The sequence below is a fragment of the Anabrus simplex genome, chromosome 4, assembly GCF_040414725.1.
Source record: "Anabrus simplex isolate iqAnaSimp1 chromosome 4, ASM4041472v1, whole genome shotgun sequence".
Classification (NCBI taxonomy): domain Eukaryota; kingdom Metazoa; phylum Arthropoda; class Insecta; order Orthoptera; family Tettigoniidae; genus Anabrus; species Anabrus simplex.
Window position 1 is genome coordinate 320,205,871 of NC_090268.1, and position 15,895 is coordinate 320,221,765.

The following is a 15,895-nucleotide window of genomic DNA, read 5'->3' on the forward strand; positions in this document are numbered from 1 at the left end:
TTTGGAGGTGAATGTCCCTATGTTGTTCGTAAGTTACGTGCACTTGGTACGGATAGATATGTTATTTCAGACTTCATCAATAGTTTAAATTAAGACTATAAATTGTCTCATATCAGTGATTATATCATTATTGGTTATATATGCTGCTTATGTCTTCCAGTTGGAGTTAAGCTGAAGACGACCCAATATATATGGGGTCGAAACTAGTCCCAGTTTTATAAGACAATACAGTATACAAACTAATAGTATTGAATAGGTGGACCCTTCCTACCCTTTGATAGTAACATGAGAGGACTCGAACCGATGATATGCGATGTGAAAGGCCAGTGTTGCCATTGCCATGTGAGAGAGGCGATTGAGCCATGATATTTACTGGGAGGACTGATTTAAAATGCATTGTGAACGGAGCCTGTGTTTGCCTTGAGTATGCCCAGGCCGTCCGTTTGTATTAGTAAGAGAATGAACAAAGAAAGTCGGCCACCCCGACAAGTGAATAAACTCCCAGGTAGCAAGTCTTCTGCCAGGTGTAGTAATGAGCCACTCCGTGAAAATGAAGTTCAACGTCGTGTTATTTCCCCGAGCGATGTTGTCCTTGCCTGTCAGAGTTTGTTTTGGTTTCCCAACAGCTGATCAACCTAACCACGTGGAGCCCAAGTGATGGACGATTGTGTCTGTTGTAGACACAAACCTGCATTGCCTGCAAATGTCGGGTTCGATCCCCGATATCTCTTTGATGTATATGTTTTGTGTGTGTGTATTTTGTCCACAGGTCTGTGCTATTTATGTGTGTGTTTCTGCTTGTTATTATATGTCCTGTGTTGCTTTCATTATGGGATTATCAGCTTGATAATTGATTTTTGTTGGTAACCAGTTCTGCCTGGTCTAATTTGCATATGAATGCGGACTCATACAGTTGAAGCAGTGTTACTTATAAGATATATAAGGGAGCCTCCCTGTGCCAAAGTGCTTATTTATTTGTGTCCAAATATATTGGAATGTAAATATAGAGTGTTAGTTATTTGTACTAGTGTATTAGTATTTCCAGAACATCAAACAAACGGTTTCACATTGATGCCCAAGGACAAAATGGACTTCGGTACTTAGCTGGCGCAACTACAAAATTATTATGTAACACGGATCAATTCTCCACGTAAACAGACTTTGTAGCTTTAATTTTTGGGTCGTTGCCCGCCTTTTCTGTTTAGACTTTCACATTTATTGTCATGTAATTTCATTCATGCACTTAATGCAGTTTTACAACCGATTTGGTGTCAGTATTTTAATTGTATTCTTGGTTTTTTAATTAGTATGGACCATATCTATGTTTTTGGACCAATAAATCCATTCTACCCCACATATATATATTTCTCATTTAAAGATATGCCTCCATATCTCCTGTCCATATACTCATTAGTATAAGTTTAGTTAAAGATTTTCTTTCACCCACTTTCGGGCAGCACCGTGCGCTCTACCAACCCCCCTGAGTTAGTCGAATTTAAGGACAGGAAATGGTGCAATACTAATAAGTATATATTGGTTTAAGAGTCATAAATTGCAACAGTGACCTGGTTTTGGAATTTTGGATTATGAGAACCTTAATTATACAGCTTTTTATTCACAGCATAATAAAAACTATTTAAAATAAATGTAAATAAACCTCATGTAGCAAAAATACTGTCTTAGCTGAGTTAATTGAAGAGGAAACAAAGAAGACAAGCGTACCTATTTGGCAGTATATGAAGATGTGGAGATTGTCCTTTTTCTTTTGTGTTTTCGTATTTGTCCATGTTACCTTTTTCTGTTATGCCTTCTTCCCATTCTGACCTAGCATTGCGTCTATTGTATTATATGTTCCTTTTCATGTTCCTATCTTTCAGTGTATGACTAGATTTGACACATGTATGTTCCTTTCTTATTGGCCTGTTGGTTCCTTTTCTTTTTTTGTGTCTGATGTTTATAGTCTTTTACCACCTGTATTCATCTTTGTCATTTACTCTTCCCTTTTCCTATATTTACCTGGCTTCTTTCTTATTCTATACTTTTAAGGACGAGCTGAAACACATCATGAAGACAACTGGTATTGATATACAGACATGGGAAGAATGTGCTGTGGACCGCTCACTGTAGCGGAACACTACATCCACCGCTGTCCATTTGTTTGAAAGAGAATGCTGCAGACATCAAGAGGCCAAGCGACAAGCAAGAAAACTCTGTCATTTACATCCCCGCCCTCCTCCATCCATTCAGTTTGATTTGTGTGGGTGTATGTTTTATGCCAGGATTGGTCTGTTTAGTCATCTTAAACACATCCATAAACTGAGTTGAACTGGTCAATGTATGCAGGAAGAAGTTATATATACTCGGATCGAGTTACAGCCGACGACGACACTTCTCATATCAAGACTGAAGATCTGTCAAGTTGGCCACTCGGTGATTGTTGAAGCCCACCTTCCTGATAACACTGTGAAAGCAGAAACGAGCTCATTGGGGATAAGAAGAACTGGGACTGGTGAGGGGAGGAAGAGAGAGAGATTATCTGTTTGAAGATAACAGTGTATGAAGACAAACAGATTGTGATTGTCCTTGTACTTTTGTTCTTAAGTCTGTCGGAACTAATTTTTAAAAATTTGAAGATACAATGCACAAATTGTGCATAGAGTTGAGAACAAACTAGAATTACTGACGTCACTCACTTTTACAAAAGTTCACAGTAGAAGATCTCCAATTTGTACAAGTGAGTACATGGTATCGGCTGCATTGTATACTGCATAGTTTACATACACAGGATTCATCTGGGTTTTGGAAGAACTCGGTATTACGCAGCTTATGGTGGCATCCATGTACAGCCATCGAGTTAACAAAGTGCCGCAGGTCTTAGTTAGCGTTAGTCCATGTCCTATTCAACATGGCCTCCATTGTATAAAAGTCGATCCAGATTTAGTCTCTTTTCTAAACTCTGTCCTGCATTAGTTTCTCCCCGGCGTCTGTGAATGGTAGCCCTCTCTTCATCTGGAAGTCCTCGATGAAGAAGGTCTCCTTGGCAAGTTCATATGCTAGGCGAGATTTTGCGTATTTCGATATCCCCAGGGTAGCTTTCAGAAAACGCGACTTGACTACTTGGAGTGTCCTCAAGTCCGCCATAGTCAACTTCTTCCAGATTATTTCCAGCCCGCATGCGGTGATGGTTCCCAGTCAAAGCTTTGTGATTGTTTTAATGTTATATATGGCTTTGGTTGCTGCCATTGCTTGAGACATTATGTGCATTCTGTAGACTCTAGCTGTTGTTTGTAAAGTCAGTCTGAGATATGTGAATGTATTTACTGACTTGAGGGGAATTGATCCTAATTTTTGAATAAATATATTTAATAAGTTGTTTCTTTTTCAGGTATAATTCTGTTCACATATGGGTTTTTTTTTTCAGGTAGTTTCTAAATGTATTTATTCATAAATTAGTTTTTACAGACTAAAGAACCTAACAATTATAAATCAACTGAGTTGAAACTGTGAAGAAATGGCTTTGTAAAAACTCACCTTATTCTGTATGTGACTTGATTTGACACTTGTTTGTTTCCTTCCTTTACTTATAAGATCTTAAAAGATAGTCTCTCCTTGATGTGCCTGCCGTTGTGACAGTAAAACAAGATTTGCATTGTGTTATTACACTTATTTTTATGCTAAGATCAATCGATCAATCAATCAGTCAGTCACTACTGATCTGCATTTAGGGCAATCACCCAGGGGCAGATTCCCTATTTGTTATTTACTTACTCTTTTCTTGAATAATTGCGAAGAATTTGGAAATTTATTGAACATCTCCTTTGGTAAATTATTCCAATCCCTAACTCCCCTTCTTATATGTGAGTATTTGCCCCAATTTGTCTTCTTGAATTCCAACCTTATCTTCATATTGTGATCTTCCCTACTTTTAAAAACACCACTCAAACTTATTCGCCTACTAATGTCATTCCATGCCATCTCTCCACTGACGACTCAGAGCATACCACTTAGTCAAGCATCTCGTCTCCTTTCTCCCAGCTCTTCACAGCCCAAACTTTGCAACATTTTCATAACGCTACTCGTTTGTTGAAAATCACCCAGAACAAATCGAACTGCTTTTCTTTGGGTTTTTTCCAGTTCTTGAATCAAGTAATCCTGGTGAGAGTCCCATACACTGGAACCATACTCTAGATTGGATCATACTGGAGCCCCCCCCCCCCCATTGCATCCTTACTATAACCCCTAAATACTCTGTACCCTTTATTTACAATACCCTTTTATGTGATTACGTCAAAGATGATCTCTTCTTATATTAACACCGAGGTAATTACAGTAATCCCTATAAGGAACTTTCACCCATCAACACAGTGACTAAATCTGAGAGGACTTTTCCTATTAATGAAACTCACAACCTGATTTTTAACCCTGTTTATATTCATACCATTGCCTACTGTCCATCTCACAACATTGTCGAGGACTTTCTGCACTTGCTCACAATCTTGTAACTTATTTATTACTCTGTACAGTATAACATCATCCGCAAAAAGCCTTACCTCTGATTCCAGTTCTTAACTCATATATGAGAAAACATAAAGGTCCAATAATACTGCCTTGGAAACATTCTCATCATCTTGTGTGCTTAATTTTGAGTTCAAGCAGAGAACTTAATTCCATGTTTAATATCCGTTTATTATATCCCTTTCTATTGTACATGAATTACTTATGAATTTATGTCTATATAAGCAATAGTGTGTATACAAGATGATTGTACTACTGACCAGTACCAGATTCCTATTTATAAATAATGATTGTACTAATTTATGCTATGATCTTTACAGGAATGAAAAACAGAAATGGCTCCTTACCCTTTTCATAGGAACGTCAGCTCTCTACGCCAGCAGAACTTCAATGCCACTTTTGATTCCAGCCATTAGCAAAGAACGAAACTGGAGCAAAACAGATTCAGGAACAATACTGTCAAGTTTCTTCTGGGGTTATACTTTAACTCAGGTGCTAGGTGGATATCTCAGTGACAGAATTGGTGGACAGAAAGTAATATTAACTGCTGCTGTTGGATGGTCTCTCTGTACATTTTGGATGCCCTATTTCATCTGGTTCCTTTCTGATCAGCGGAGCTCTGTAAACTTTATTGTGCTCATCAGAGTGCTTCATGGTGCATTTCAAGGTATAAATATTTTCTTGAATTTCTCCTTTAATATAGTAGGATGAGTAATTCAAGAGGGGAGATATACTGAATAGCTTCATTGTTTGTTTGTAAGAAGTTGTGTTGATATACAAATCATACTCATTACTTACTTTGTAGAGTCTTATTTAGTTTTCACCTAAAGATGAAGATGCTGTGTATTATATTTATAAGATAGGAAATGTCATCCCTATCTCTTTCTTGAAAGAATTGCTAGTTTAACCTCTCAAAATATCTCTCATGCTGGCTGTTAGCCCACTGCCTGTAGAATATAACTTGCTAACACTGTCATCTTGTTAAACTGTTATTGCAAATATTTAATAAGCATTTAATACTATCTATAAAATCAAAAGTAAGTTTGTTCCTTGTACGAATCTACATGCCTCCACTGTTAAGTACCAAAATTTACACCAAAGTGCATGAGGCACTTGGATGGGTCATAGAAGTAGCTATACTGTCAAATCCAAATTTGAACTCCATGGTGAAACGGCCACAAAACAAACAAAAATTCATAAGTAAAATATCAAAGTTGTCATAGAAGGACTGGACACAGCTCATTTTTATGCCACTCACTGCAAGAAACAATACTTGGCAAATTCCTATGAGACTCTGAAAACATCGTTTTAAGGCCCTAAAATCAAATGTTTCTGAGATATTTCCTAAACCCCTCCTCTTGAAAACTGATCGTGTAATGGCCAGCGGTCATCGTGGTAACACTGGCTCAAGATATCCCATTCAACTTTCCCTCTATCTCTGTAAGAGGCAGTGCCCAAAAATGGCTGGGCTAACATCAACAACTGCATGTTTTGGGGTGCTGTCTCTTGATGTTTTAAAAAAAAAACCTTCTTGAAGTCTTTAAGCCTGCTGTAATAGCTTACTTTATAGCTGTATTTTGCTCTGTGATACAGTCTTGCAATTCATTCTCTGGAAAATTCACCTGAATGAGTATGGAATGATTGCTTGCTGTTGTGGATTTCCTGCTTCAATCATATGTGCCATAGCTGTGCATTCCTCTTTGTTTCTTAATTCTGAAACAATGTCTTTAGCAATTCATTATCTGGAAAATTAACTTCAGTTCCATTATTAAGTATGGAATGATTACTTTCAGGTGAAAATTACTTGCTCCAATTCTATGTAACATAGTTTAACATCTCTCATCGTTTCTTAGTTCTAAAACTATGTCCTTGTTAAATATTTTTTTGAATCTGTTTATTCCAGCCTGTAAAGACTTCATTTTAGTTGTAGACTGCAGCAATTGGAAAGTCTGTTGTTAATCTTTCACCTCACCTTTATCATTAGGGGAAATCAACTACATGTTTAACAGTAGAAATTGTTGCAGGTTTGTGAGATTTGAGAAAGTGCTAGCATTAGGGCCGAGGAAAAAGGAACCTACCCAGAGGGGAAGCGAGGTGGACTGAGGTTAGGGAGTTCTCCATCCGTATTCATCTGTCATTTATTCAAAGGTAACAAAATATATACAATATCATAACTGAAGCATCCTTCTGATAATAAACCAGTAAACTTCTATTGGCCTCGTGCATTCATCAACAGAGAACAGAAAATCTATTACCAAAAGGTAATATAAAAGAAATACAAGTATAACCAGAATGTAACATTAAAGAAGTACATATTACGAAAATGAAACGGCCTTCAATGGGGCCATAGGCCCCTGGGCTATGAGCCCAGCACATCCATACAGCACACACAGAAGCACAACTCTTACCCAATTATACGCCCATTCGCTGCCACAAGCATTAACCTTTCACTCAACATACACTCACGACTTTCACTCTGATGCTCGCAGCCCAGCAGCCTCAGGTTTGAAAGGAACCCCAAAGTAGATGTTCAGATAGAGCGACAAATAAATAATGAGACTCAGATGCTGGACACAACCAGCCACCAAGACTATGCTTGAGAAGGAAAGGGGAAGGAACATGAGTTGGCGGGGACTACCAATGTTGAAACAGAAAATCACATACCAATAAGACACTCTCAGATCATAGCACAGGTGCACTTCAAGTGTCTGTAAGCGTCTTTTGAGTCTGAGAGAACAATTCGAAGTCTCTTGTTATACAATTTTTTAAAATAAATGAAAAACATCTGTGATATCCTTCCCCCCTGAGACTGGGCCAAGCGCATACAATTCACTTCACACAGTTTTATCCCTGGACCATTAGAGATACAATATAAACATGTTCATGGCACTGAATATAGTACTAACACTTCACACTGTAGCTGTCGATATAACACGTAGCTTGGCTTATAGGAGTGAGTTGACAAGGTCAGTCATTCAACCGGTTTTCCAGCACGTGACACACACACAACACCAGGTGTGTCGACTGCCGATACAAGTTCATAGAAGGTCAGGTAAACAGAGCAGGTAGCACACACTGCACAGAGGAGACACAAGTCTCCAACAGCGGGACAGCAGACTAGATCACACTGGTGACAAGCAGTGTCTCAGGACAGCACACAGCATATCCCCGATGAGGCAGCAGGCAACAGGTATAGAATAATGATGCCCCAACATCACATAGCACAGCACCAAGCACCAAAGAAGGAGGCTCCAAACTTCTCCTAGTGGATCGATCAACTAGCCATCTCAAACCATTAGGATTGGATTTCGGGATTCTCCAAAGTCTCGTTAACACGATTGCTCCCAAAGGAATTCCTGTGACATAAATCAAACGCAGGAGAAAGGCGGCACCAAAATGAGGTAAAAGGATTGGGGAACAAGGAATACTTCTCAAACGTAGTAAACTAGTGAACGACAGGACATTACACACACAGTACATATACTTAATCTAATATGAGGCCTCAAAACAAAGAATTGACATGTCAAACTGAGAAGAAATATATACAGAACTTACAATAATAAGTAACCTGGAAATAACCTTAACAATATCCTAAATATGACCTGACAAATCATAGCTCCAGGCATAAATTTAGCGAAACAGAATAATACATATCCTAACAGTGGCCGTACATAAATTGAGTGGTCCAAACATTTACCATATCGGTCATCAGTTTCTGAATAAGTTACTATATTAAAAGGCAGAACACGTCGAAACTCGGTGAGAACAGCAGTTACCAAAACATTCTCTTAATAAAGCATTAAGTGGCCTTTACCTGAGAAAGATGTACACGGGTCAATTTCCTGTTTGAATTATCCCGAACCAAAAGAGTGACAGGCATCAAATACTTCAAGATTTCTCACGGACCACGATATTGAGGAGCTAGTTTTAGCTGTAGATCTCACAGAATAGAGGGAATCTCCAACTTTGAAATTACCAGTTTTGTGACCCTTATTATAATAACACTCCACATGAGCATGAGAAACAAGAAGATCACAACGGGCTCTAGTCTAAGTTTCACGGATGGAAGAGGGTTCAGTAACCTCCATCAAAAGGTCATTAATTGATCAGAGATTGGCTAATGGAGAATTAGGAGAGAACGCAAACATGAGTGATGGAGTTTGCCCATGCGATTCATGCTTAGCTGAGTTGAAAGCCAAGGACAACCATTCCAAATTAGAGTCCCGACGAGAGCGATCATTTGAGTGATAGGCAATCAAGGGTGATCTCAAATTCTGGTTAAAACGTTCTGCATATGAAGAATTTGGATAGTGAACCATTCCAAATTAGAGTCCCGACGAGAGTGATCATTTGAGTGACAGGCAATCAAGGGTGATCCGTATGAAGAATTTGGATAGTGGGGAGAAGTAGTAATATGAGTTATTCCTAACCCAAAGCAGAACTTCTTAAATGCATGAGAAGTGAACACTGAAGCATTGTCCGACACCAGATACTGGCAAGGACCAAACGTTTCAAAAATCTGTTTCAAACATAAGACAGTACTTTTGGTTGTGGCATCACACGTGGGAACTAACCAAATGAAACAGGAAAATGCATCAACACAAACTAGCACATATCTACGGCCTGACCGGGAACTCGGAAAAGGTCCTAAATGGTCCACAAAAAGCTTCTCCATAGGGCGATTAGCTTGTTCAGAGACAAGGAAACCTAATCGGGTATTCTGACCTGGCTTAGGGAACAGACAGTACAAGATCGAATGTACTTATGAATATCTCCATCCATACCCTTCCATATAAAATGACTTCTAATCTTTGCTCGAGTTTTGAAGATGCCAAGACGACCACCCAAATGGGAAACATGGAAATATTTGAAAATCGTAGGGATCATGGCAAATGGAAGAACGACTTTCAACTTACGATAATAACGAGGACAACAAAGCAGCATACCATCTGTGATGACGTATGGCTTGACTTCTTCTCCCTCAGGAACTTTTCGGATAATGCCAGCTAGAGTTTCATCTTTTCCTTGATGCTCGTGCAATCCCTGAAACAATTCGGGAATTTCTAGAAGAAAGGAATTAGCAATTCCAACTTTATCTTCTTCTACCAGATCAGCAGCACCAGGGTAAAACATACTACTCCAAGCATCGGCAACGACATTCTCAGAGCCCTTAGTGTGCTTCACAGAAAACTTAAAAGCAAAAATACGGACGGCCCAGCGAGCGAGTCTACCAGTCAAACAAGGTTTCCATAAAACCCAAGAGAGAGCCTGATTGTCAGTCTCAAGGTCGAACTCAGAGTGGTTGAGGTAAAAACAGAATTTTCCCAAAGCGAACAAGACAGCGAGCACTTTGAGCTTGTACACAGAGAACTTTACTTCTGCGGAGGTTAACGTTCTGGATACATAAGCCACTGGACGGCGCCCTAGCTCAGTGTCTTGGAGAAGAGCCCCGGCATTAGCGCTCCCAGAAGCATCCAACTGAACAATAAATTGCTTGGAGAAATCCGGAATAGTTAAGACGGGAGGGTTAGCAATAGCAGATTTTAAATCCTCAAAAGCAACTTGCTGTTCAGATCCCCAAACAAACTTGACTCCTTTCTTCTGAAAATAGTTCAATGGAATAGCCCTCTGAGCAAAATTGGGCATGAATGTTCTAAAGAAATTACACATTCCAATGAAACGAGCGACAGCTTTGACGTTACAAGGCGGAGGGAACTCGCTTATAGATGTGGTATGATCAGGATCAATAATAACTCCACTAGATGACACAATACGTCCCAAGAACAAAATTTGCGGTCTGGCGAGACCTTGGTAGGTTTGGCAGTTAAACCTGCCTTCTCTAGACGGCTAAAAACTTCCCAAAGATGATTGATATGTTGATCAAAATCCTCACTGAATATTATCAGATCATCCAAATAATTGATGAGGAACTTGAATTTGATGTTAGAAAGAACTGTGTCTAAGAAACGAGTTAAAACAGAAGCACCCATGAAGAAACCGAAACGAATTGTCTCAAATTCGAAAAGGTTCCAATAGGTAGCAAAAGCTGTTAAATGTTTGGATTCCTCTGCCAGGGTATTTTAAAATATGCCTGATTCAGATCTAAGGAAATGAAGACATTGGCCTTACTGTACAAAGCAAAACACGACTGTAAATCAGGCAATGGGACTGATTCAATAGCAATATTCCCGTTCAAAACTCTATAGTCAATAACTGAGCAAAATCCGCCTTGTGGCTTAGGAACTAGAAATACAGGTGACGAGTAGGCATATGTAGACGTCTGAATGATACCTTAAAGTTCGATCTTGTACTCGAGGACGTTTGTTAGCCCAAGCTTATCTGTAACAACATTGGAAAATTCATTACACAAACTCTGAATACACACTGCTTGCTCAGGGGACACATCAGGAAGGGCAACATCAACAGACGACAACATAGTCTCAATTAATTGAAGGAACAAGAATCCACCTGATCGATACTTTCACTTTTATTTAGCCTTAGGCTATTTCAATAGACATTAAATTAAAAGTTCAGAACATGTTTCGAATGCGTTGCATTCATCATCAGCTGCTTACATTTGGCAAAAGTAAAAATTAGCTAAAAACAGTCTCACAATTTTCTTAAAACCTTAAAAACAAGTGTTAGTAGTGCGTGTGTGAATGGATTGGGGGGGGGGGGGGTAGAAAGGGGGGGGAATGCATTGAAGGTGATTGTTAAAAACTATGACTTATTATTAAAAATCTTAATGTTAAAAACACTGATGGACTGAAATATAGTTCACTATAAGTCTTGTAAATTTTCCATAAGTTCGTTGATTGCTGAAGAACTTGTATGCACTATGTGAAGTATTTCTGTTGAGCTATTGGTAAAAAGTTTCCTTAAGAAGGCATCCGGTGTTTTCACGTCTCTTATCTCCTGTTGAATGGAGAGGTGTGGCTTGTTTCGAATATGAAGTTTGCTAATTTGTAGTTTGCATGAAAACAGTTGGATCGTCTGTATCACGATCTGTAACCTTGTCTTGCGTGTTAGTTTAACTTCCCGTAGTACGGGAGACAAGGTTACAGATCGTGATACAGACATCCAACTGTTTTCATACAAACTACAAATTAGCAAACTTCATATTCGAAACAAGCCACACCTCTCCATTCAACAGGAGATAAGAGACGTGAAAACACCGGATGCCTTCTTAAGGAAACTTTTTACCAATAGCTCAACAGAAATACTTCACATAGTGCATACAAGTTCTTCAGCAATCAACGAACTTATGGAAAATTTACAAGACTTATAGTGAACTATATTTCAGTCCATCAGTGTTTTTAACATTAAGATTTTTAATAATAAGTCATAGTTTTTAACAATCACCTTCAATGCATTCCCCCCCCCCCCTTCTACCCCCCCCCCCCCCCCAATCCATTCACACACGCACTACTAACACTTGTTTTTAAGGTTTTAAGAAAATTGTGAGACTGTTTTTAGCTAATTTTTACTTTTGCCAAATGTAAGCAGCTGATGATGAATGCAACGCATTCGAAACATGTTCTGAACTTTTAATTTAATGTCTATTGAAATAGCCTAAGGCTAAATAAAAGTGAAAGTATCGATCAGGTGGATTCTTGTTCCTTCAATTAATTGGATCTTATAGTCGATACGGATATGAAGTGGATAGTATGTAACATAGTCTCATTCGAGTTGACCATTCCATTCGAAGAACATTGATGAAACACAGGGATCAATATCTTGGGCTGAAACTGAGAATGAATAAATCCTGCTGACAAATTAAGAATGAGCCCAGAATGGGCATTGAAATCGGCTCCCAGTATGACTGCACAGGATAACTCAATGACAACCACGAAGTTGAATTTCCAAGAAAAGGAAGCAATTCTTACAGAAACTGTAAATCTGCCAAGAATATCTAGCTTACTGCCATTTATGGTCACATACATAGAAGACACAGGTTCTAGTCTATTAAACTTATTGGAGCCCTTTAGCAATTCATAAAGTTCCTTATCAAATAACAGCACTACGCTCCCCGAATCAACTAGGGTAGACGTGGGTACCTTGTTTAATTTAGCATTTAAATAGGGCAGTGGAAATCAATGAATAGCCTTCACTTGAGTCCAATCTCACAAATTACTAGGAGACCCAAACAAACAGCATTCAGACAAACTTGAAAGATCAGAAAAACCTTCAGTTTCAGGAATGAACATCGGCGGATGAACATCAAGTGTGTCAGGCACTCCTTTTCTCGGTCTCACCTGAATCACCACCGGATGAAATGGGGTGAACAGGTGGTGGTTCCAAATCCCCTGTTCAGTAACTTCAGCAGAGACAGAAAACAGACTATCTCCCATCCTCAAAAGCGACTCAATTTTACCAGACCACAAAACTAATAAGATTTTCACATCATCACCCATACTATCACCAAATAATACCTGGAGATCAGACACACAGTTCCTGTAATGAAGCAGGTGAGCTTTAATACAACGAATCTGCTTTTGCTTGACATCACCTTGACCTTAACTAAACTCGTCCAACATCCCTGGCCTGGGGACTGGGTGTTTGTGTCATCCTTAACGTTCCTTTTCTCACATTCAAACTCGTCAAATATGGACTCTATTTGAGACAGAGAAACCGCGATACGACCTAACGCACTCTCAAGAGCAGTGGAAGGTTGACAGCTCGGTAAACTAACATGGTTACTTAATGATGAACGAAGTAATCTAATATTATTGTCTAATGTGCCAGCAGGAGAAACGCCCCTAATACTCGGTTCAAATCCCAGCTCCTCGGTTTATAGCAGTTCGAGACCAAAACAGTCGCATACCTTATCTTCATTAACAGGTTCAATTGACCCTTTACTAGGATCAGTCATATTTGCCCCTTTAAATAAGAAAGAATAATAGATGAGATTGAATTTACAGATGGAAACCACACGATAATGCTACCACCTGAGAAGGTGCTAGCATTAGGGTCGAGGAAAAAAGGGACCTACCCAGAGGGGAAGCGAGGTGGTCCGAGGTTAGGGAGTTCTCCATCCGTAAATTCATCTGTCAGTTATTCAAAGGTAACAAAATATATACAATATCTTAGCTGAAGCACCTTTCCGATAATAAACCAATAAACTTCTATTGGCCTCGTACATTCATCAGCAGAGAACAAAAATTCTATTACCAAAAGTATGTATGAAAGAAATACAAGTATTACTAGAATGTAACATTAAAGAAATACATGTTATGAAAATGAAACAGCCTTCAACTGGCCCATAGGCCCCTGGGCTACGAGCCCGGCACATCCACACAGCACACACAGAAGCACAACTCTTACCCAATTACATGCCAATTCGTTGCCACAAGCATTAACCTTTCACTCAATATACACATGCAACATACACTCACAACTTACACTCCAGTGCTCGCTGCACAGTAGCCTTGGGTTCGAAAGGAACCCCAAAGTAGATGCTCAGATAGAGCGTCAAATAAATAATGAGACTCAAACACTGGACACAACCAGCCACCAAGAGTACGCTTGAGAAGGGAAGAGGAAGGAACAGGAGGTGGTGGGGGGGCAACAACCAATGTTGAAACAGAAAATCACATACTAATAAGATACTCTCAAATCATAGCGCAGGCACACTTCAAGTGTCTGTAAACATCTGTTGAGTCTGAGAGAACAATTTGAAGTCTCTTGTTATACAATTTTTTTAAATAAATGAAAAACATATCTGATAGATTATACTACATCAGTGTCACAAAGCTTTCATGAAGACTGTAAAAAAAGGCTTGAGGAAAATCGCTGAAAGTGGCAGGGGTTAATTTGGAAACTCTGCTGCCTGCTGTCATTTCTTGATGGATACAGTACTTTTACATCCATCTCTTGGCACAGGCCAGAGTAAAGTGTAGCTTCCACCGAAGTCCCAGTCAACATCCATGGCTGTGACAATATGGAAGTTGCTGGGATATGGGTAGTGCTGAGTAATGACATTTGGAGCATGACTAGTGCATCTGAGTGTTATGAAAGGTGCTGCTCATAGGGTCAGTCGTGCTGCAATAGTACTTTCTGACCCAGTGAGGAAAGCAATGACAAACTACCTCACTCCTCATCTTGCCTAGTACGCCTCATTTTGGTGCTACCATTGGTTTTTGGGGTTTCCTTATAACCGCATAACCTTTGATGGTGCTATTTGAGGATCCAACCAGCCTCTGGGCTGATGACCTTACAGACAGACAGTGTTACTCTCATGGTCAATTTTATGTAGGGTTACTTGTAATATTGTTTATCCTATGGATCTGGAGTAATGATTTTGCACTTGGAAAAGGTGTACAAAGTTAACAAATCATTATCAATAATTTGCAGGTAAATTCAAAAAGTTACCAAACTACAAGAAAAATAAATCTAATTCACTTTATATCTGTGATGTATTTTCAAGTGTTTGTTGATATGATATTACATTCTATTACCACAAAAGTTCATGTGTATTATTTCTTTACCTCAAAACTTTGTGGTACATCTTTGGGAACACCATGAAACATTGTGGGAAGAGCCCATGGTATCTACTAGTCATTCATATTCGCATGAGGCTTGCGATAATAAAAAGAGATTGTGCTGAATCACTTTCCATAGATAAAGTTGTAATAATAATAATAATAATAATAATAATAATAATAATAATAATAATGACATCTTGAGGCAACCTCTAGGGCTAACAACCCTAGTTGTAAAAGGATGGGTACCCGTCCAAAGCAAAGTCAAGTCAAAAAGCATGATGGCACAACATTCAAGAAACATACCCCAAGGGGTAAATCTTCGGATAAATCCCTCGTCGTGAACGCCACGGCGCACGAGTCTCGTTCGGATTCTGGGGGAGACTCGACATCATGTAAGAGACGAGTCGGAGCGTCTCGGTGTACCCCGAAGAGTCAAAAACTCAGGCCAAAATCTAAAACCTTTTTAGCAACTTTCAACATAAATTCACTTACACAAACTGGCAAGCTGAAAACTCTCACCAAAGCTCTTCACGAAAATCAGATATCCATAATGGCCCTACAGGAAACAAGGTACCCAGATGAAGAGATTTTTGAAACCGAAGGCTACCGATTTTTCAAGAGCAAAGCGCAAAGAGGAATCCTCAATGGAGCTGTGATGCTTGGAATCGCGTTTGCTGTTAGAACCAAGATCCTTAAATCGGTTGCAAATTTCGAGCCTGTGAATGACAGATTGTCTATACTCACAATTAAATGCGCGAACAAAACCTACACCCTAGTTAATGCACATGCTCCTACAAACGATAAGAACAAGTCTGATCCGGATGAAGTTGATAATTTCTGGGACCTACTGGATGAAAAATTAAACAAAATCCCCAAACACCATGTCAAGCTTCTTT

At 39.2% G+C, this 15,895-nt stretch overlaps 1 protein-coding gene across 4 annotated transcripts in view; it reads left to right on the forward strand.

Moving 5' to 3' along the window:
* Window positions 1–15,895, forward strand: part of MFS18 (major facilitator superfamily transporter 18) — a 206,705-nt gene that overhangs the window by 49,416 nt on the left and 141,394 nt on the right. For all 4 annotated transcript variants that reach the window (XM_067145678.2, XM_067145679.2, XM_067145677.2 and 1 more), the window contains one exon: window positions 4,836–5,182. In XM_067145678.2, coding sequence (XP_067001779.2) covers window positions 4,906–5,182 — 277 coding nt within the window. In that variant the 5' untranslated portion in view covers window positions 4,836–4,905. The remainder of the gene's footprint in view (window positions 1–4,835; window positions 5,183–15,895) is intronic.